Source organism: Myxine glutinosa, chromosome 7, assembly GCF_964187855.1.
Source record: "Myxine glutinosa chromosome 7, kmMyxGlut1.1, whole genome shotgun sequence".
NCBI lineage: Eukaryota > Metazoa > Chordata > Myxini > Myxiniformes > Myxinidae > Myxine > Myxine glutinosa.
In genome coordinates, this window is record NC_136267.1 from 164,655,624 (window position 1) to 164,678,177 (window position 22,554).

General features: G+C 42.2%; 1 protein-coding gene across 1 annotated transcript in view; it reads left to right on the forward strand.

The window, feature by feature from the left end:
* LOC137431809 (uncharacterized) overlaps nt 1–22,554 on the forward strand; it is a 228,562-nt gene that overhangs the window by 5,585 nt on the left and 200,423 nt on the right. The window contains exon 2 of the mRNA XM_068123527.2: nt 14,685–14,891. Within this exon, the coding sequence (XP_067979628.2) occupies nt 14,685–14,891 (207 nt within the window). The remainder of the gene's footprint in view (nt 1–14,684; nt 14,892–22,554) is intronic.

Below are 22,554 nucleotides of genomic sequence, written 5' to 3' on the forward strand. Positions count from 1 at the left end.
CGACCTCATGGTTAATCAAAACACAGCTCATGCAGCCATTGCACCATCGCTTCTGAAATCCTCCCGGAGGGAGGAAGATGATTTCTTGAAGAAGACCATCATGTGATGAAAATGAGACCATCGTTTCATGCCGCCGTCGAAGAATCAAAGCACTGGTCAAATAATTATAGGTCCCAATACCAAGATGGCGGCCAATCTAATCACGCATGCTGTTGAACACAGAGACAAGAAAGACAACATCGAGTGGAAAGGGGTTTACTCTTCAGCACAAAAATGAAAGGTTCAGTCATCAAAACAAAAAAACATATTGCAATGCAGACATCTCAGGTATACTGTCTCAGGGCGTGACTGTTATTGCACGTTAAAGCCCGTCCTCGTATGACAAATGTCACCACCACTGCTATGGTGGAAATAGGATGGCAAGTTATAAATCACCCTCCACCCCAATAAACCACCCTTTAGAGGCCATTTTCCCCCGCAAAGCGGGGGTTGGCCTTTTCGGGGACCGTGGTTGTTGTTGTTTTTTGGTCCCCTTTTTGAAGCAATGTTTTACGGCCGGATACCCTTCCTGACGCCAACCCTTTTTGCCGCCTTCAACGACAAACAGGGAATTACCAGTGAACTGGTACTCAATTAGCCGACCTCGGAAGGAATGACAGGCTGAGTCAACCCCCCTGGCATTAATTCAGCAATCGACTGGGATTGCGAACCCAGGATCCTAGGTATCCTAAGCCGGCACCCTAGCCGCTAGCCCAACACCAGGGTTCAATACAGTAATTTATTTTATTTTATTGTCTTTGGACTACTCAAGAACATCTGGGTGACATTAAATTTCCTAATGATGAAGATGTTAATTCACACGTCCTGAAATGGCTGTATATCCAACATGAAAATATCTACCAATGGAGTAAATATTGGTAATATAAAAAAGTGTTGCTATGATAACCGTGCATTTGTAGCAGGGAAATATTTTGAGAAATAGGTCAAGCGTCACTAAACCTCCAAATTTTTATGATATTCGAAAACAAAAACTGTATTAACCTTGAAAAAAAACCACACACACATACTTCATTTTCACTAATGAAGACTTATTACAGGCCTTTCCATCACCATGATGACATTTCGTCAACATTTCCTCCTCGTCAATCGTAAACCTGCATCAGGCATCACATATCCGACTGCCATCCCCAAGGTCATCCTACTATTTGGTTCATTAATAGGATCAGAAATTCTCTGTATGTATGTATGTATGTATGTATGTATGTATGTATGTATGTATGTATATATGTAGTGTATGTATGTATGTATGTATGTATGTATATATGTATGTATGTATGTATGTATATATGTAGTGTATGTATGTATGTATGTATGTATGTATGTATATATGTAGTGTATGTATGTATGTATGTATGTATGTATGTATGTATGTATGTATGTATGTCGTGTATGTATGTACATCTGGAAATCATAGGAAAAAAAACAGGGCTGGGCCAGTCTTTACCAAATTTTGCATATGTGTTGGTAGTACCTGAGGTAAGGTCACAGGCACAAGGAACCCCCTACCCCCTCTCCCCCGTAAGAGGCCTGGAGGGGAGCGTGGACGACTTAGGATTTTCACCTAATCACCAAATTTTGCATACATGTTCGTAGTACCCTGGGACAATTCCCCCTCACTCCCTGTAAGGGGTTGGTGGGAGAGGACCTGCTAATGGTCCTGGAGGAAGCGGGTTTGTCTCGTAGCTTTGAATACGGCTGATGGTATTGCTATTAAAAACTTTCGATTCTGAGCTTCTGGAAACCAAATAATCTCAAGAGAATTACCGTATTGTTTTTGGGTTGGGGGTAAATACAAACAAAATCAGATACTCATAATTATATTGAAACGATGGATATTTCACTGGTCTGGTCTCTGTTTTGCCAATTTCCACACTTATTAGTTGACACTTAATTGCCATTGGTCTTCTATCTCCGATAAGGCATTCCTGCTCATATGGTATCTATTTATTACCTACACTAGCGTGACTCGGCGCGCTCCGCGCGCCTCACCACACGTCGTTTCACAGGGGTAGGCATCTTTGACCATTTCGGTATCTTTTGGGTCTTCATGGTGTTTTGGATCTTCAGGGCCATTTGGGTCTACAGGGTCTTTTGGATCCTCTGGGTCTTTAAGGGTATTTTGGGTATTTGAGGTGTTTTGGGTCTTAAAGGTCTTCGGGGTCTTCAGGGGCTTTTGGGTCTTAAGGGTCTTTTGGTTCTTCTTGATCTTTAAGGGTCTTTGGGTCTTTTTGGCTCTTCGGGGTATTTTGGGTCTTCGGGGTCTTTTTGGGTCTTCGGGTGTTTATGGTTTTCTGGGTGTTTTGGGTCTTCGGGGTGTTTTGGGTCTTCGGGATGTTTTGGGTCTTCGGGGTGTTTTGGGTCTTCGGGATGTTTTGGGTCTTCGGGGTGTTTTGGGTCTTCAGGGTGTTTTGGGTCTTCGGGTTGTTTTGGGTCTTCGTGGTGTTTTGGGTCTTCAGGGTTTTTTGGGTGTTCGGGGTGTTTTGGGTCTTCGGGGTATTCAGGGTCTTTTTGAGCCTCAGGGCCTTGATGGGTATTTTGTGTCTTTGGGGTGTTTTGGGTCTTTGGGGGTCTTGGTGGTCTGAAGGGTCATGGGGGAATTAAAGGGTCATCAAAGGTCTGAGGGGTCTCAGCAGTCTTAACGCAATTAAGAGGGTTAATTAAGAGGGTGTTAATTTTATTTGAAGAAGAAGAAGACGTTTTAGTCGCATATAAACATAACGACAAACATAGCGACATACATAACCATATACGTTTGCTCTATTATAATAAGATAATGGAGGGCTTTTGGGGAAGGTGCCTGGGGGATAAAAAAAAATTCTGAAATATATCTGAAAACTTAATAAATAGATGAGCCCATATATAGAGTGACCACATTAAATCAAAAAATATTTTCAGGATGAAGAGGTAAACCCTGCGCCCAGGACATTGTTCAGGAATGCACAAAGGAGTAACCCAGCAGTCACAAACCAAATTGACAACAGAGGGAATTTATTGGGCTCGGTATACGACCCCAACTTACTAGCAAGGACTCTATTTACCAATTCATTGGTTCCCATAATATGACATGATATCTCTTATCCTTTTATTGTCCTAACAACAGTTGTAGACCAGGAGGATATGTCATAATACTTATAATTCATCCTCATAATGGAAGTTGGTATTTTGCATCTTTCATATTTAAGCGCATCGCAACGTTGAATCAACAATTCTCAGCCTGCACATTCCAGGAAGTTTGGAAATTGGTCACATATTATGACCAAAAAAAAGCCCAAAAGCTTAATTTTTGCAAATATACTACATGATCTTTAATTATTACCATGAAATTGAGACAGCAAGGGTAATACCCCCATTGAATTATCGTTGCTTTGATATCATTTCAGCACTATCAAAATCTTCCTTGCGTCCCATTCTGTCAATCATAATTGAAACAAGACTTATGAGCTTATGAGCACTTATGAGCTTATGAGCACGTATGAGCTTATGAGCACTTATGAGCACCCATCGAGTTTGCCTAACAGGTGTCTGTAAAGGCAAAAAGTGAAATGTTTGCTTGCTATAACATCATTAAAAATAGAACTCTTCTTGCTTAGATTTTTTTTCCATAATGGGTGCGTGATTCCAACTTCATAATTTCTTGAGTTGTTGCCTTTGGTCGTTTTGTTTGTGTCCCTTCTCTTTCATGCTGCCTTCTACGAGGAGGATGTACGGTACTACATTTACTGCATTGGCAGTGTATTATTTGTTGGTATGTAACTCATTCCGTGGTATGCTGTCGCACTTTATAGGAAAGTATGAAAAGATGGTTATGGTATAAAGTGCGTGCAGAACTTAGTTTTACAATTGTAGAACTTTGCAAAAACATTTTTGAAATAAAAGTTGAATTTTATTTATTTATTTTATATCGCTCTATAGTGCCTATGACTTTGTAGCTACGTGAAAGGTAATATTAGATGATCCTTGACCCCATTCCTTCGTGGGTAGAGGGAGGTGTTTTATGCCCCCACAAAAAATAGGAAAAAAAGGGATTTCTTCAACTTGCCAACAGGATTGGAACAGCATTGGGCAACTCCGGGTGCTCCTGCTGGTTCTAGATAACTTCTGAATGCACGACATGCAGAGATTTTGACATTACAGAGCTCAGTGGAAGTTTGCTAACTTAAGGTGTTTGTCTCTGCAAAGCATTTTCTTCATACTCCATGAAGTGGTTGTTGGGGGAGATGATTGTGGATAGATTGGTTTAACTATTACGTAAACATGATGTTAAAACAAATTTTTGCTAATTGTTCAAAACTTTTTTTTATTCCGACACTGATGCATCCATAAAACATCCAAGATTACGTATGGGGCATTCAAAACCAGACTTTGTATAAGTTTGACAATATACAAACCTGGAAAGTATGTAACTCACTGATTGAGCATGATGCCACCTTTATTTATTTATTTATTTATTTATTTATTTATTTATTTATTTATTTGTTTATTTGTTTATTTATTTATTTATTTATATATATATATATATATATATATATATTTATTTAGATTATTTAGATTATATTTATATTATCCATGATGAAGTAGAGATTTTCAACCATGTTTCTTTGCTCATTGGAAACCTTAATTGTGATGCATGTGGGAAAATAGCATGAGTTGCTTAGTCTCAGTTTATTCTCACAGAAGTGATGACAAACTACAAAGTTATCGAGGGACTTTGATCGCTGGCTGTTGCATCATTGAGTACACACAAATTGATTTTCTTTATAAGATTGAGGCTGATGTAAGAAAATATGAATGAGATGGAAGATATTTTGTTTGAATACAAAAAAAATACACCAATCAGACGAAAGGTGCAGAAATCAAAATATCTTCCCCCTGCCCCCCTCCCCTGCCCCATCCAGGCAGCGAAGTAACACCCTCTATGCCCAGTGAAACCCAGCGCAGATGTTAGTCCTTTTATGTAATTTCCAACCAATGTCACATTTTTCCAGGCTATGGGTGAGTTTCTGACTACCATTGGAAGAAAAGTCATCCCTCATATAAATGTGTGCCGTCACTCAGTTGTTAAACAGGTGTCCCGTCCGCTAGCATTATTTGTTGGACGTGAAAGTTGCCACGGTGTCCTTCGCGAATTGTAGGTGAACTATCGCCGGCACCATGGCCAACTTCCGAATTCCTGCCCTAACGTTAGGTGAATGTCAGGCCTGGCCAGCCGGTTCAGGAAAGACTTGGGCCAAGCACCACCCCACCCAACCACACAAGAAAGTGGAAATAATTGTGGACATTAAAGAAGAAGACCATTCATGAAAGCCCACTTGGAGTTTGCAAAAAAGCACCTAAAGGACTCTCAGACTGTGAGAAACAAGATTCTGTGGTCTGACGAAACCAAGATTGAACTGTTTGGCTTCCGTCTGGCCACTCTGCCATAAAGCCCAGATCGGTGGAGTGTTGCAGTGATGGTTGTCCTTCTGGAAGTTTCTCCCATCTCCACACAGGATTTCTGGAGCTCAGCCAGAGTGACCATCGGGTTCTTGGTCACCTCTCTTACCAAGGCCCTTCTCCCCCGATTGCTCAGTTTGGCCGGGCGGCCAGCTCTAGGAAGAGTCCTGGTTGTTCCAAACTTCTTCCATTTAAGAATTATGGAGGCCACTGTGCTCCTGGGAACCTTCAATGCAGCAGAGATTCTTTTGTAGGCTTCCCCAGATCTGTGCCTCAACACAATCCTGTCTCTGAGCTCTGCAGGCAGTTCCTTCGACCTCATGGCTTGTTTGTGCTCTGATATGCATTGTCAGATGTGATACCTTATATAGACAGGTGTGTGCCTTTCCAAATCATGTCCAATCAATTGAATTTACCACAGGTGGACTCCAATCAAGGTGTAGACACATCTCAAAGATGATCAAGAGAGATGGGAGGCACCTGAGCTAAATTTCAAGTGTCATGGCAAAGGGTATGAATACTTATGTCAATGTGATATTTCAGTTTTTTCTTTTTAATAAATTTGCAAAACTTTCTAAAATCCTGTTTTCTCTTTGTCATTATGGGGTATTGAGTGTAGATTGATGAGGGAAAAAATGAATTTAAACGATTTTAGCATAAGGCTGCAACATAACAAAATGTGAAAAAAGTGAAGGGGTCTGAATACTTTCTGAATGCACTGTATATATACATACAAACATATATACACACACAAACACAATCATATATACATACATAAGCCTGGTGTTGGCTTAACAGTTAGGGTGCTGCATTGAAATTCTAGAGTCCTGAGTTAAAATATTGGTTGGTCGTTGAATTAACACCAGGTGGGGTTGACTCAGCCTGTCATACTTCCGAAGTCGGCTAAATGAGTGCGCTTGCTGGGATGAATGAGCCATTCGGGTATCCTGCGAAGGAGTGATGCCCCGACCAGGATTGTGCCCAATAGTCAAGAAACTGCTTTGGCAGCCATATGCATCTGAAGATGCAGGAGTGGACATCATATATACATATATATCTTTCCACATACATTTCTATACACATACATTTCTACACACACACACACACACACACACACCCATGTATTCAAATCAACACCTAGTCACAAGTGTGCCGCACTGACCGGGTCCTCAGTCGAGGTCCTCAGCATCATCCCGTTTCGGCCCTTCAACCTCGATATGGTCAGCTAAGGTGGGCCAGCAGGGGCGCATACACATCCACATGCAGCAACTACACCTGGATGCATACATACCCCCACCCCCAGCCAGTGCGAATGCAGACTACAACAACAACACCTCTGCATCCAGAATCCACAGCACCAAACAAACATGGTGGAAAACTCAAACACCCACCTTTATACCCTTCACCACTCACAAACAAAACACACCAGATCATTCATACATACACATCCACACACAACACCAACCAACCACCTACCCTTACAACATACACCACTCATGCAAAACCACACCCACCGATGACCCACTCCTGCAAAACACACAAACACACACACACACACACACACACACACACACACACACACACACACCATTTCTATTCCATAACCTCAACCTACACCGTTCGACGTGCCTCCATAAACTTCCTCCATATCCAAAATGAGCCTTTCAAGGCAACCTGGGCCACCTTGTCACACGTCCTCCTTCTTTCTGTCCCACACACTCCAAGCCGAGCAAGAAATGCAGAAAAGGAATTGCCAATATACCCTCTACACCCCACCTCAAATGGCTGACACGAAACTCGCCAACCCTTCTCCCGGCACTCTGCCTCCAGCTCACTGTACTTTCCTCTCTTCCTCTCATGCACCTCCTCCATGTTCTCTTCCCAAGGTACAGACAATTCCCCTAAGATGACCTGTCTTGTTGCACTTGACCAAATGACAATGTCAGGCCGCAACCTTGTCACACAGATCTCCTCTGGGAATACCAATTGTGGCTTTAGGTCTGCCACCACCTGCCAATCACAAGCATCTGACAGCCCTCATGCTTTCCACCTCCTCCTCTTTCCACCTCTTACCACTTGGCCCTCCTTGACAAACCACACCTCTCCCTCATCGGTCTCCTTCTCCACTCTTCTCTCTCTCTCTCGATCTCAGCACCTCTTGTTGCACCATCTGCACCACCACCACCAGCACCTGGTCATGTCGCCACTTGTATTGTCCTGCTGCCAATGTTACTGAACATGCACTCAGTGCATGCTGCACCGTTCCCACACCTCCACACAAATAACATCTCTCCTCCTGCAACAGCCCCCACAATCTCAAGTTTACTGGTGACGGAAGCACATCATATGTTGCACGCAACAGGAAATTCAACAATATTGGCTCCATCCTCCAAATCTCTTGCCACTTCAACATCCTCACCCGCACACCTTCCCACCTACCTAGTCCAAGCACCTTGCTGTGCCTGACCGACTGCTTTCACATATCTCCCCTCCTCTTCCTTTCTTCTCACCTCCCTCTCAACCATCTTCCTCCTCTCTTTCACACATGCCTTTCCCCATCGCTCCTGCTTCATCCACCCCAAGCCATGCTTCCCGTGCTGTACCATCCCCATGCCCTCCTCCTGTTGCAACCGCTCCTCCCTCTCATCCACCTCTGCTCTTAAATTCCACTTCTGACATCCCTTCTTCTCTGGGAGAGCATTCTTTACCACTGCATTACTTGAATCCCGCAACATCATGAACTCCCGCACCCTCACCACCTCAAACTCCTCGGTTAATGATGTCAAGGGAAACTGGTGTTTTCCACCCTGACCATAAAAGGCAATGTTCGTCAAACAGCGTGGCACTCCCAGCCACCTCCTCACAAACCCGCTCACCACAACTTCCATCCTCTCTCCATGCCCAATCGCAATATCATACAACATCAATGGCCACAATACTCGTGGCATCAACCCAAACTTCAAACACCACACCTTCAACTTACCTGGCAAACCACATCCATCAATCCTCTTCAAACATCTCAAAAGCTTGTTTCTGACCTCCTCCACCCTTCCCACATCATTCAACTCCACTGTATACCACTATACCATCTTCCCAAACTCTTCACAGGGGCCTCCACCAATGATGGAACCACCTCCCCTCCCAGCTCAAACCTGTGCATGTTATCCACCACTCCTCGTCTCACCACCACACTCCTCGACTTTCTTGCTTTAAATCCCATTCTTGCCCACCGCATCAACCTTTCCAGTCGTCCCAGTACCTCTACCGCTGCATTAGCGGACTGCTGGACAACTGTCAGGTCATCCATGAATGCAAACATCGCTGGCAACCTCTGACCAGGGGCTAGCTCCACTTCTTTCCCATGTCCACTCACTGCACGTATCAACAACTCCATAACCAGCACAAACCAAATCGGGGAGATGGTACATCCAATCGGGATCCCCACTTCCAACTTCTGCCACTCTGTTATATAGGACTGTGTCGTAAACCGCATCCAAAACTGATCATAAAATGCCATCAAAAAATCCCTAAATCTCCGTGGCACCCAAAATAAATCCATGGCATACCTGATCAAGGCATGCGGCACTGACCCATATGCATTCTCCAAATCCAGCCATACCACCGCCACATCCTTCCTTTGCCTCTTTGCCTCCTCCTCCATATATATATACAGTGCATTCAAAAAGTATTCAGACCCCTTCACTTTTTTCACATTTTGTTATGTTGCAGCCTTTTGCTGAAATCGTTTAAATTCATTTTTTCCCTCATCAATCTACACTCAATACCCCATAATGACAAAGAGAAAACAGGATTTTAGAAAGTTTTGCAAATTTATTAAAAAGAAAAAACTTAAATATCACATTGACATAAGTATTCCGACCCCTTCACTTTTTTCACATTTTGTTTTGTTGCAGCCTTATGCTGAAATCATTTAAATTCGTTTAAAAGCCTGCTCTTCGTAAAATACACTGTTGGGTATTTAACGTCCACCACCTGATTCTATCAGACTTGGCATCTACCTTAACACCCACCTGAGCAGTGACACATTTTGTTTTACAATACCCTGTCTATGTTGCACCAATCCAAACCATTATTGTCAGGTAAAGAATCCGACTCTGACTAGACAACTCTTATCTACCTCTGCCGTATCCTTTCAGACTTGGAACCATGGGGACTGAATGAATCTCAGGGAAAAACACATGTCAAATAGGTAGATGTTTTTTCCAAGTCATTGTGCTTACAAATTTCGGGCAATATGACTTTTACGTAAATACTCGGTAGTGTTAGAAAGCGAGGCCGTCTTTGCTGTCAGATTATTCCTTGCCACTGCAAAGCAAAAGCAATATCGTAAGATGATCAAAATGACAGTGTGTTGTCACCAACATGACATCCCTGAATTTAACCTGTCTGATTTGTACCTTTGCTGTCATCTTGCGCTTCTTCATAGTGCGATTGTGAACGTACATATCGTTTTGTGGATATGTTCCTTTAGTGTTTTACACATTAATTTTAGCCTTTGTTGTTTTGGCTCAATTTTTACACTTCCATCCTTTGTGGTTATTGTCTTCCCATGACTCCCATCCCCTTCCTCCACCCCCTTTCCCCGACCCACAAAGGATTTTACATTAATTTTGTTTGTTGATTGTGTCTTCCTTCTTCATTGTGAAATATCCGGTAATATAGAGTACTTCTACCATAATTCTTTAGTTGTAATACAAAAGGTAACAAGGCGAAGCCCTCCTAAGATTGTTCCATAAGTTATTTGCCCTTCGGGCACAAAAGGCTTGAAATCAGCTTTTGCATTTATCTTTTCATAATGGACAAAACTGTACCTAAAGATGATGAATTGATTTTTGTTTTATGAAAAGCATTAAATATTTTGCAATTGAAGAGAGTTGTATGATGATATATTGGTATATATGAGTGGGAACACCTGGTGCCGTTTTCCAGGCCACAAATGTGCAGTGACATGCTTAACGATAAAATAAACTTGCGGGATGCTTTACCTCCCACATTGAAGTTCACCACCCTCGGCAGAAAAGCCAAAGCAAAATATGAGGTGCTAAACGCAAGTGGGTGTTCGTAATTTGGTATTGAGGACATGAACATCACTCTTGTATTCACCCATCAGCCTTTTCTATATAACTAGCGTGGATGGGCTCGCTATGCTCGCCTCACCGCATGTCGCTGCAGAGGCACGGGCTTGTTTTAACTGAAGATAATGACCTGACTGAATTTGAGTTGCTGTGGTGTCATGATTTACACCAATCATAATACAAACATTTCTTTTGTACAAATTTATTTGTGATAATATTTATTTGTAATTTATTTGTAATCAAAAAAGGTCCAAGTGGTGTAAAGTTCTTAATGGTCAAGGGTCCAAGCTGTCTAATCAGTCTGAAGGGTGTAAGGGGTCTAAATGGTGTTAAGGTCTAAGGGGTTGAAAGGAGTTTAAGGGGTGTAAAGGTTTAAAGGGTATAAAAGGTTGGAAGGGTGAAGGGATCGAAAGGTGTCTGAAGTATTGAAAGGGTCTTAAAGGTAAAAGTGGTCTTTAGGGTATTGGGGGTCTTCAGCATCTTGGGGTCCAGTAGGTCTAAAGGGTCTTATGGTTCTTACAGGTCTTCAGGGTCTTTTGGGGTCTTTGGGATATTTTGGGTTTTCCGGGTTTTTGGGCCTTTAAATGCCGTTGGGGTCTTTCGAGTCCTCAGGGTGTTTTGGGGTATTTGGGACTTTTGGGGTCTTTGTGGTCTTTTGTAATCTTTCCTGGTCTTTTGTGGTCTTTCGTGGTCTTAAGGGCATTGGCACTTAAAGGCAAAGAAGCACTAAAAGGTCTTCAAAGTTATAAGGAGTCTCAGCAGTCTAAAAGGTCAAACGGTATATTCCAACAGTAAGTAATTAATAGACAGGGTGCAACTGAGATTCAAACAGTACGTAATCAATAGACATATAATTACATGGCTTCATGGACTCACGGCTTCACAGACGGACGGACGTAGTCCTATTTGGTCTTTATGGCCTTTAAGGGTCTTTGGTGGTCTTTTAGGGTGTTTGGTGGTCTTTTGTGGTCTGAAGGTTATTGGGGGCACTTAAAAGTCTTCAAAGGTCTAATGAGTCTCAGCAGTCTAAAAGGTCGAAAGGTATATTCCAACAGTACGCAATTAATAGACAGGATGCAACTGAGTTTCAAACAGTACGTAATCAATAGACATATAATTACACGGCTTCATGAATTCACGGCTTCACAGATGGACGGACGTAATCCTTTTTGGTCTTTAAGGGTCTTTGGTGGTCTTTTAGGGTCTTTTTTTTTTTTTTTTTTGTATACAGAGTCGAGGCTCGTGAAAGAGCTATCATTTATCAAACAAACAAATCAAACAAACAAGCAAACAAAGTAAATAAAAAGGGGAGCGGTCGACAATATGGGGAGAGAAGGGGAGGAAGCACACAAACACAACATTTGAGAGCAGGGACATCGGGAGATGTGTGGGAGGGAGAGGGCCTGGGGGGAGGCAGGATGGGTATAAAACGCAAGGACACCAAGGACTTCCAGGAAAGAAGTCGGCACCTCAAAAAAGTGGATTTGGGGTGAAATTAGCGGGGGTAGAAAAGATCAAGGTCTTGGATTGGGGAAGATAAGAGATGGTGGTGAACAGCCGTTTTAAAGACCTGGAGGGAGGAGTGGGATTGAAGAGAGTGAGGGAGTTTGTTCCAGAGGCGGGAGAAAAGAGGAATGAAGGAGTGAAGGTGAGCAGAGAGTCTTGATTTTGGCTGTTTAACCATAAGAGGGTTGCAGGCAGATCTTGTGCGACCTGTAGGAATATTTGGGGGACAGAGCCCAGAGAGAGCTGGGGAGCAAGGCCGGAGAGGAGTCGGTAGAAGATGGAAAGACCACCAACCTGCCTGCGGTGAGTAAGTGAAAGGCCCTCGGAGATAGCGTCATCGTGGGAGATTCCAATGATTCTGAACGCTTTGGTTTCAACAGCGTGAAGACGAGCTAGGTGTGAGGCAGGAGCACCAGCCCAGAGGGGAGAGCAGTACTCCATTGAGCTGCGGATGAAAGCCTTGTATGTGGTGAGGAGCTCAGGTGTGCCAAGGAAGGACTTCGCACGACGGAGGATGCCCAGTCGGCGACTGGCTTTGGAGGCCAGCTTGGAAATGTGGTTTTCCCAGGAAAGATCATGGCAGATAGTGAGACCCAAAAGCTTGAGTGACAGAACTTCTTGGAGAGGATTATTCAGAAAGTAGATGGGAGGGTTGTCCAGTCGGTCTTTTCGGAGAGACATCGTAAGAGTGTGAGATTTGTCAGGATTGAAAGACATGTTCCACTTGTTTGCCCAGTCTGTGATTTTGTCCAGGTCTGCAGAGAGTGAGGAGGCTGCAGACTGCCGATCTGAGGGATGAGGAATGGAGCGGCAGAGAGTGGAGTCATCAGCAAAGAGATAGAGAGGATTTTCAAGAGAGTCGGAGAGATCATTGATAAAGACCAGAAAAAGCACAGGGTCCAGAACACTGCCTTGGGGAACTCCAGTCTGAACAGGAAGAGGAGATGAGAGAAACCCATTCAGGGCCACACGTTGACTACGACTAGAGAGGAAGTCCGCCAGCCATGCGTGGAGATTTCCATGGATACCAAAGGAGGAGAGTTGTGTGAGCAGAGCGGGGTGCCAGACCGTATCGAAGGCACGTGATATGTCGAGGGAGACAGCTCGAATTTCCTGTTTGGCATTGAGGACCTCCATCCATTGTTGAGACAGCAGAAGCAGCATGTCCAGAGTAGAGTGACCAGGTCTGAAACCAAATTGATGATCAGAGATGAAGCCATTGGAGAAGAGGAAAGATTTCATATCCGAAGCAATGATGGATTCCATGACTTTGCTGATAATTGGGAGAAGGCTGATTGGTCTGTAGTGGCTAGGATCTGTTTTTGCACCTTTTTTGTGTAAAGCGGTGATGTTGGCTGATTTCCAAGCAAATGGCAGTTGACCTTGAGCAAAAGAGAGGGTGAAGAGAACAGAGAGAGGGAGGTTTGGTGGTCTTAAGGTTATTGGGGGCACTTAAAAGTCTTCAAAGGTCGAAGGAGTCTCAGCAGTCTAAAAGGTCGAAATGTATATTCCAGCAGTACGTAATTAATAGACAGGATGCAACTGAGTTTCAAACAGTACGTAATCAATAGACATGTAATCACATGGCTTCATCGACTCACGGCTTCACGGAGACGGACGTACATACAGCTTCACGGATCGTGTTTTTCGGTTTTCTATTTATCGTTAACAAATGCTTCATTTATGTATCCTGTTGTACATCAGTCAAAAAGTCTAATTTTGTTTTAAAATGTCATTATTGGGTTTTTATTCATTTTCCTTATTAGCTATTTTTCCCTAAAGCCGCTGTCACACCTTGACGTTTCAGCCAGCGTATGCCGACGTATGAAAAATTTGGCTACGTTAAGAGCACGCTGAAGCACGCTGGCATACGTCGTAGTACGCCGAGCTCGTCGACAAATTTCGTGCATGCACAAAATTTGTCGACGTATGCCAGCGTATGACTCACACCAGCACTCAATTTTGATACGTCGGCATACGCTGTCTAAATCGTCAAGGTGTGACAGGGGCTTAAGGTTGGAGTACACCATTTGTCTTTTATAAAACAAAATTACTGACTGTAGGTGCTCAATGACCTGTGTAATTACTTGCTAAAGCAAATATTTATTGTTCTGTGTCTCCAAATGAACCTTATTCTGCACAGAGTGTTGCGCAAAAGTTCTTCTCTTAACCTTGAGATGCTAGAAAAGGGCAATTCCACGGTTACTCACATTACATATACATAATATATAGATGCATTAATGTAATGTATTGTAATGTGAGTAACCGTAGAATTGCCCAAAAGAACATCTGCACTAATCCTGATGAAAATTCAGGTGCAATGTTGTCTTCTTTGCCCTGATATATAAATACCTATTACGTCATCAAACTATTTTTTTTGAAGGAAATTATGGAAAAATAAATAAAAAGTTTCAATATTATGGTCGATTTTTGTGTGGTGGAAACGTGCACGTTTTGCATGTTTTCCTCCATGTGTGGCATAAGAATGTCAGGCATTGAATATTGAATCAACATCATGATTTAATATGAACATCAACAACAACAACAACAACAACAGCAATAAAAAACATCGATTTCTTTTCTTCACAGTGGGCCTGTCCAGCTGCGTGCAGAATGGACAGATATACTACGACAAGGACGTCTGGAAACCTGAATCGTGTACCATCTGCGTATGTAACAGCGGTGAAGTTATCTGTGATGACATTATTTGCGATGACATCCGGGACTGCCACAACCCAGAGATCCCCGAGGGCGAGTGCTGTCCGATTTGCCCTGATGACGAACTTCCTGATTCAGGTATGAAAGCCTTTCCGGTACGTGACTCGCTGTCCATCTGAGGCTAGTTTATGCTCTTCAGCATCTCATTATGACAATATAATTACAGCATTACAGCAGTGTACATTTCAAGCCATGTTAATGTGGGCATCAGATTTTCATTCTAATCATTTTATTGCTTACAATCCTTGAGCTATGTTTTGTGATGTGTGCTCCATTCACCATCAATCTCCCGATGTCCCTGCTCTCATATGTTGTGTTTGTGTGCTTCCCCCTCTCTCCCCATCTTGTCTACCGCTCCCCTTATTATATGTTTTATGTGTCTGTTTGATTTTTTTGTGTGATCAAAACACAACCCGCTCCCCCCCCCCCCCCCAAAAAAAATATTGTATTGGAATGTCAGATGAACCTTGGAATGTCAGTGGGTTATAACCTCGAAGGTCAGAGGTCAATGTAATGCTGGTTGAAGCCATGAAGCATTATTTGTTTTATCCATTGTTTTATCTCCCTCTTAGTGATGCCAGTGTTGTTATATTTGGTCATACACAGTGGGATCCAGAGTGTGCACAGTGGAGTGAAATAGTACATTTTGTGATGCCAAGAGGGAAATATTGAATTCGGCAAACAATTTCCACTTTTTATCCTCAATCAACATTGGAATGTTTGAAATTATTTATGACATTGTAGCAAAAAACCTGAACGCAGATGATTATCCAATTTTTCGAGGCCGATGAAATATCAGATCATGACATTTCGGTCCTCATCCCTTTTTTTTTTTTTTTTAATACAAGATCGAGGCTCGTGAAAGGGCTAATTTTTTACTTTTATTACCCTTACCCTTACTTTTATTAGAAGCCTTTTAAAGTTTCATTTGATTTCTCTATACAATAATTGTGAGAAGGGCCCAAGTCCAACGCATTAAATGACCCCCTGCGGTGCAACTGAAATGCGTATCATCATGCACTGTGCCATTTTACATTCAGATATGAACAAATGAGCTGCCACATCAACAGGAATACCATAATTTAATAATAATATTGAACAAAATATGTTTTTTTTACATTTTCTCAAAACACTATGTTGCGGACTTGGGCCCTTCTCATATTCAGGTACCCAATTGCTTACGAGTGCAAATTTGTTTCTTAAATTATACAATATTTTCCCTGCACCGGTTTACACCATGTGAAAGTGGAGTTATTTAAATGATAATGATAAAATTGTGTATATAAATATGGTTGAAAATTACGATTCTTTCAGGGGAAATTTTATTGCCTTTCTATTTTGTTTATGTTGTTCTCGCAATGAGGTGCTGACGATAATCCAGTAAAAGCAACCTTATAATTGTTCATTACAAGAGGTACGTATGCCGAGTAATAATATTGATTTCTTTACTGTATATATATATATATATATATATATATATATATATATATATATATATACACACTTTGAAACATATAAAGTTTGTGTTTTGGACTTTTGTGAATCCTGCACCTCGTTCTAAGAATCTTTTGAATAATATATACATTGGGGTATAAAAGTTTTATTCCATTTAAATCAATGCCAAGCTTTCTCGAATCACCATTTCAAGTACAAGTTTGACATAATATTGAAGATATGCATCCATATTATTTAATTACCTCCAGCTACAGAAGTCCTGTCTGTCTGTGTGTTTCTGCGTTTGTTTGGTTGTCTGTGAACAGGATATCTCAAAAAGTTGTGGAGAGGTGACACAGACGAAATTATTCGATTTTGGTGAAGATCTGGATTCGGATCTGGATCAGAGAAGTTTTTTTTTGTGATTCTTAATTATTGAGAGAGATGGGGCAAAAAAAAAAAGATATATAGCACGATATCTTAAAAAGTTACGGATGGATTCGGACGAAACTTGGTGGACAGGTTGTGTGTGTGTGACAGGGAAGAATCAATTAGATTTTGAGGATCCGAATCTGGATTCGGATACGGGAGTTTTTACATTCTTCAAGTGATTCTTAACCATTGAGTGATAGGGCCAAAAACGAAATATAGCATGATATTTCATATTCTTTAATTACCCGCACCACCAAAGTCTGTCTGTTTGTTTATTTGTTTGTTTGTCTGTGAACAGGATATCTCAAAAAGCTGTGGACAGATTATAACAAAACTTGGTGGATGAGTTGGTTTGGCGACAAGAACAAACCGATTTTGGTTGAGGTCCGAATCCAGATCTGGCCTATCAGTGGCATATAAAAACGTAAACTGTTCACCCTGGCGGAGGTACGCTCTCTACCGAGTGCTATTCTAGTTTACTATATTTATTATTGATTAACACTTTGTCTTAAGCGTAAATGAAGGGTGAGTACATTTAAGAGAAAGAGAAATTTTTTGTGACCAGTCTAACTATACCCTGGAGTGTATTACAACAGTTTGGAAAAGAGTGACTCAAACATAATCTATAAACTAATTGATTCAATCCCAAATGGAGTTGAGGCAGTTCTCAAAATAAAAGGGGGGCACACTGATTTATTGATTATACGTAAAGACAGATTTGATTTTTCCGATTCTAAGAAGTGTGATATCTTTAAGAGTTCATGGAAATCCCATGAAAGTGCTTTTGGTTTCATCTTACAACAATTTATTTTGTTATCACATCTCAATTAATAAATTTCCTGCTGGACTCGTACTTTTTCACCCCACTGTATATATGGAAAATTGAAAAGGTTTCTTGTATATAAAATCTAAAATACAAATCATCTTATGGAAAATTAAATAGGTTGAGTAAAGTTACTGCTTTTTGTGCTGGAGCGAAATTTGGCCTGAATTTGAAGTGCTGTTAATTCCAATAATGGGTTGAGGGTTATCTAATTTTTTAAATCTATTTTTTGTTATCTATTTTTTGGTAGCTAGTGATGAATAGGCAGAGAAAGGGAGAGAGGGAGAGGGAGAAAGAAAGAGTGTATCATGATCAGATGCGAGGCAACAGATCACTGCAAAGTTGTCTCCAATGGTAGAGAAGCTGTGCCCTGGCACTCTACCTTATGATGCCAACGTTTCCCATTACCTTATTCTCCACTTCATTAAGGAGTGCCAAGTGAGATGCTGGAGCCGTGGCCAAAATGTAAACGGTCTTCCACAGCACTGCGCATTGATGCCTTGTGTGCATTGTAAATCCGCTAAGAGACGTCAAGGAATTATTTAGCTCGGTCGAGAATGCCCTGGTGGTCGCTGTCTTCAGGTGTTAGTTTTGAGCCACTCATGTCATCTGTCATGTCATGTCATCTGTTCTGACAGGTTTAGGGAGCATGCACAAAAGGCAATAATTGAGTGGGAATGGTAAAGAGTTAACAAACGGACAGGTGAGATCGTAAAAGTTAAGAATTGATGCTTGGAGCTGTTGCAGTGACAAAAGCATTCGTGGGAATTGTCCACAATCTCACATATTTATTTTACAAACGTATCAAAGGAATGTCAAAAAAGTAAAGAAAACATCCTGTTTAAAATGAAAAATCGTTAACCTCTTTGTTTATGGGTAAAGGGAAAGTCATTTCCTTTGTAAAGTACATTTTCCGGCAAGATCAGGCTTGAAATGAAGTTGTTGTTTATGACCAGGAGCAATTATTGTGGGCCATAAATTAGAGAAGTTTCCATGGTGATGCATTGCAGAAATTGCAGCACATTCAAATAGCGATCAACATGTTTGTGAATTAAATAGTTTCCGAATGCACTTAAAGGATTTTTAAAAGACTTGTGTTAAGAAATTGATTGATGAGATGATTAGCGGAAGTATTAAACACAGTTTGTAACAGTCAAGTTGTCTTTATCGCACTATATAACCACCAACATTTTGATGTGAAATATTGTCTGATCTTTCATCCGTGACAATGAACAATAACTTGAATTAGTAAAATATTTCAGACAGTGAATATCTATTTGTTTATGTGATAATTTTTTCTCAAGCTGTTTCATTTATGAAAGCGTTTAGCTTGTCCCTATCTTTGACCTTTATGTTTTGCTTTGACTTTTATGATCCCATCCCCTTCAACATTCGATACCTACTCTGTTTTACTATCTCTCGTTTTGTGAAACGCACACACACAAACACACATACACACACATTTTCACACACATGTACATGTACATACACATACACAAGCCTGGTTTTGGCTTAGTGGTTAGGGTGCCGGCTTGGGATCCTAGGATCCTGGGTTCGAATCCCGGTCGATCGCTAAATTAACACCAGGGGGGTTGACTCAGCCTGATCATCCTTCCGAGGTCGGCAAATTGAGTACCAGCTCACTGGTAATTCCCTGCGTGTCGCAACGGGCGACGAATAGGGTTGGCGGCAGGAAGGGCATCCGGCCGTAAAACATTGCTTCAAAAATGGGACCATGATGCCCAAAAAAGGCCAACACCCATTCTGCGGGGAAAAATGGTCTCTAAAGGTGGTTCCTATACATTCACATAAACACATATAATACAGTCACGTGAAAAAGTAAGTACACCCCATGTAAAGTTTTGACTTTTTCAACATATTTCAACATACAGCTATTTGATCTTCATTTCAACAATATTGACAGATAAAGGTGATATAATATAACAAATATCATGAAACATTTACATTTTGTAGTCCATTGTATAATTTAAATAAACATAAATGCAAATTTCGCATATGGAATAAGTGAGTACAACCCTACATTTATCACTACTTCAAATACCTAAAATTAGAATCAGATGCACCAGCTCAGGTGCAAATGATTAGAACATCGTTGGAGAGGATCTTGGAGGAACCTGTCTTATTTACACCTCAGACATTTAGTTTGGTTTGCTCTTTGTTGTTGAAGTGTGCGGCGTCACCATGCCTAGATCAAAAGAGCTCTCTGAGGCCTTCAGAAAGAAGGTTATATATGCCTACGAGTCTGGGAAGGGATTTAAAAAGATCTCCAAACAATTTGAAATCAATCATTCGACTGTCCGGAAGATCATCTACAAGTGGAGAAGATTCCAAACAACTGCCAACTTGTTCAGGCCAGGCCGCCCCAGCAAGTTCAGCCTGAGAGCAGACAAAGATGCTGAACGAAGTCTCAAAGAACCCCAGAATGTCATCACGGGACCTACAGGTAGCTCTTGCCACTGTTGATGTGAAAGTGCACGAGTCTACCATTAGAAAGAGGCTGCACAAATTTGATCCACATGGGAGGTGTGCCAGGAGGAAACCTTTGCTGTCCAGAAATAACATCAGGGCAAGACTCAAGTTTGCCAATGAACACCGAGGCAAGGCCCAGCACTTCTGGAACAATGTGCTCTGGACAGATGAGTCAAAGGTAGAGCTATTTGGCCACAGTACCAGAAGACATGTTTGGCGAAAAGCAAAGACAGCATTTGACCACAAGAACCTGATACCAACTGTAAAGCATGGTGGTGGAAATATTATGGTTTGGGGCAGCTTTGCTGCATCAGGGCCTGGGCAGCTCACCATCATAGAATCCACTATGAATTCTTCATTGTACCAGAGGGTGCTTGAGGATAATGTGAGGCCATCTGTCGGAAAGTTGAAGCTCAACCGAAGGTGGACCTTGCAACATGACAATGACCCTAAACATACCAGTAAATCCACCAAGGAATGGCTGAAAAGAAAGAAATGGAGGGTTCTGCAATGGCGAAGTCAAAGCCCGGATCTAAATCCCATCGAGATGATGTGGGGGGATTTGAAACGAGCTGTGCATGCAAGAAACCCCTCAAACATCGCACAGCTGAAAGAATTCTGCATGGAGGAGTGGGCAAAAATTTCTCCCAGTCGATGTCAGAGACTGTTAGACAGTTATAAGAAACGCCTACTTGAGGTTGTTTCTGCCAAAGGGGGCAATACCACCTATTAGAGCCAAGGGTGTACTTACTTTTTCCACATGCAAAATTTGCATTTATGTTTATTTAAATTATACAATGAACTACAAAATGTAAATGTTTCATGATATTTGTTATATTATATCACCTTTATCTATCAAAATAGTTGTTGAAATGAAGATCAAACAGCTGTATGTTGAAATATGTTGAAAAAGTCAAAACTTTACACGGGGTGTACTTACTTTTTCACGTGACTGTACATACACACATCCACACACATACACAAACACATATTTTCACATACACACTCTTTTTCACATGCATGCACACACACACTCACTGATACAGGTTGTGTGGTTTATCCTCTTTTGTGGCTGTTGGCCATGTGTTGCAAAACACGTTCAGTATGAATTGCCATGTTTGGGCAAAGATTCATAATATATCGGCTATGAGGGTAGAATTGTCTTTTTTATACTTCTAGCTCTCCTTGTATTTCTTCATATAAGTTTGGTTAAAGGGAGCATCTTCAAAATATAAATACACAATGATTACCCTTATTTCTCCTCGCCTGCCCCCACTTATCTCTCCTCCTTTGTCCCCACTCATCTCTCCTCCTTTGTCCCCACTCATCTCTCCTCGTCTGTCTCCATTTATCTCTCCTTTGTCTCCACTCATCTCTCCTTCTCTGGCCCCACTTATCTCTCCTCCATTGTCCCCACTTATCTCTCCTCCTTTGTCCCCACTTATCTCTCCTCCTCTGTCCCCACTTATCTCTCCTCCTCTGCCCCCACTTATCTCTCCTCCTCTGTCCCCAGTTATCTCTCCTCCTTTGTCCCCACTTATCTCACCTCCTTTGTCCCCACTTATCTCTCCTCCTCTGTCCCCATCTATCTCTCCTCCTCTGTCCCCACTTATCTCTCCTCCTCTGCCCCCACTCATCTCTCCTCCTCTGTCCCCACTTATCTCTCCTCCTCTGCCCCCACTTATCTCTCCTCCTCTGTCCCCACTTATCTCTCCTCCACCCCCACTCATCTCTCCTCCTCTGCCCCACTTATCTCTCCTCCTCTGTCCCCACTTATCTCTCCTGCTCTGTCCCCACTTATCTCTCCTCCTCTGTCCCCACTTATTTCTCCTCCGCCCCCACTCATCTCTCCTCCTCTGTCCCCACTCATCTCTCCTGCTCTGTCCCCACTTATCTCTCCTCCTCTGTCCCCACTTATCTCTCCTGCTCTGTCCCCACTTATCTCTCCTCCTCTGTCCCCACTTATCTCTCCTCCTCTGTCCCCACTTATCTCTCCTCCTCTGCCCCCACTTATCTCTCCTCCTCTGTCCCCAGTTATCTCTCCTCCTTTGTCCCCACTTATCTCTCCTCCTCTGTCCCCATCTATCTCTCCTCCTCTGTCCCCACTTATCTCTCCTCCTCTGCCCCCACTCATCTCTCCTCCTCTGTCCCCACTTATCTCTCCTCCTCTGTCCCCACTTATCTCTTCTCCGCCCCCACTCATCTCTCCTCCTCTGCCCCACTTATCTCTCCTCCTCTGTCCCCACTTATCTCTCCTCCTCTGCCCCCACTTATCTCTCCTCCTCTGTCCCCACTTATCTCTCCTCCGCCCCCACTCATCTCTCCTCCTCTGCCCCACTTATCTCTCCTCCTCTGTCCCCACTTATCTCTCCTCCTCTGTCCCCACTACCCTTCCGACTTATTTTGTCAATATAAATAAACTCAATATGTCCTCCTTCTCTTTGTCTACCTTCATTATATGTATGAATTGCCCATGTATGAATTGAATTGCCGATGTATGAATGTATGACTTGCCGATGTATATAATTTCTCGATGTAGTCCCTCGACATGTGCTCTAAACA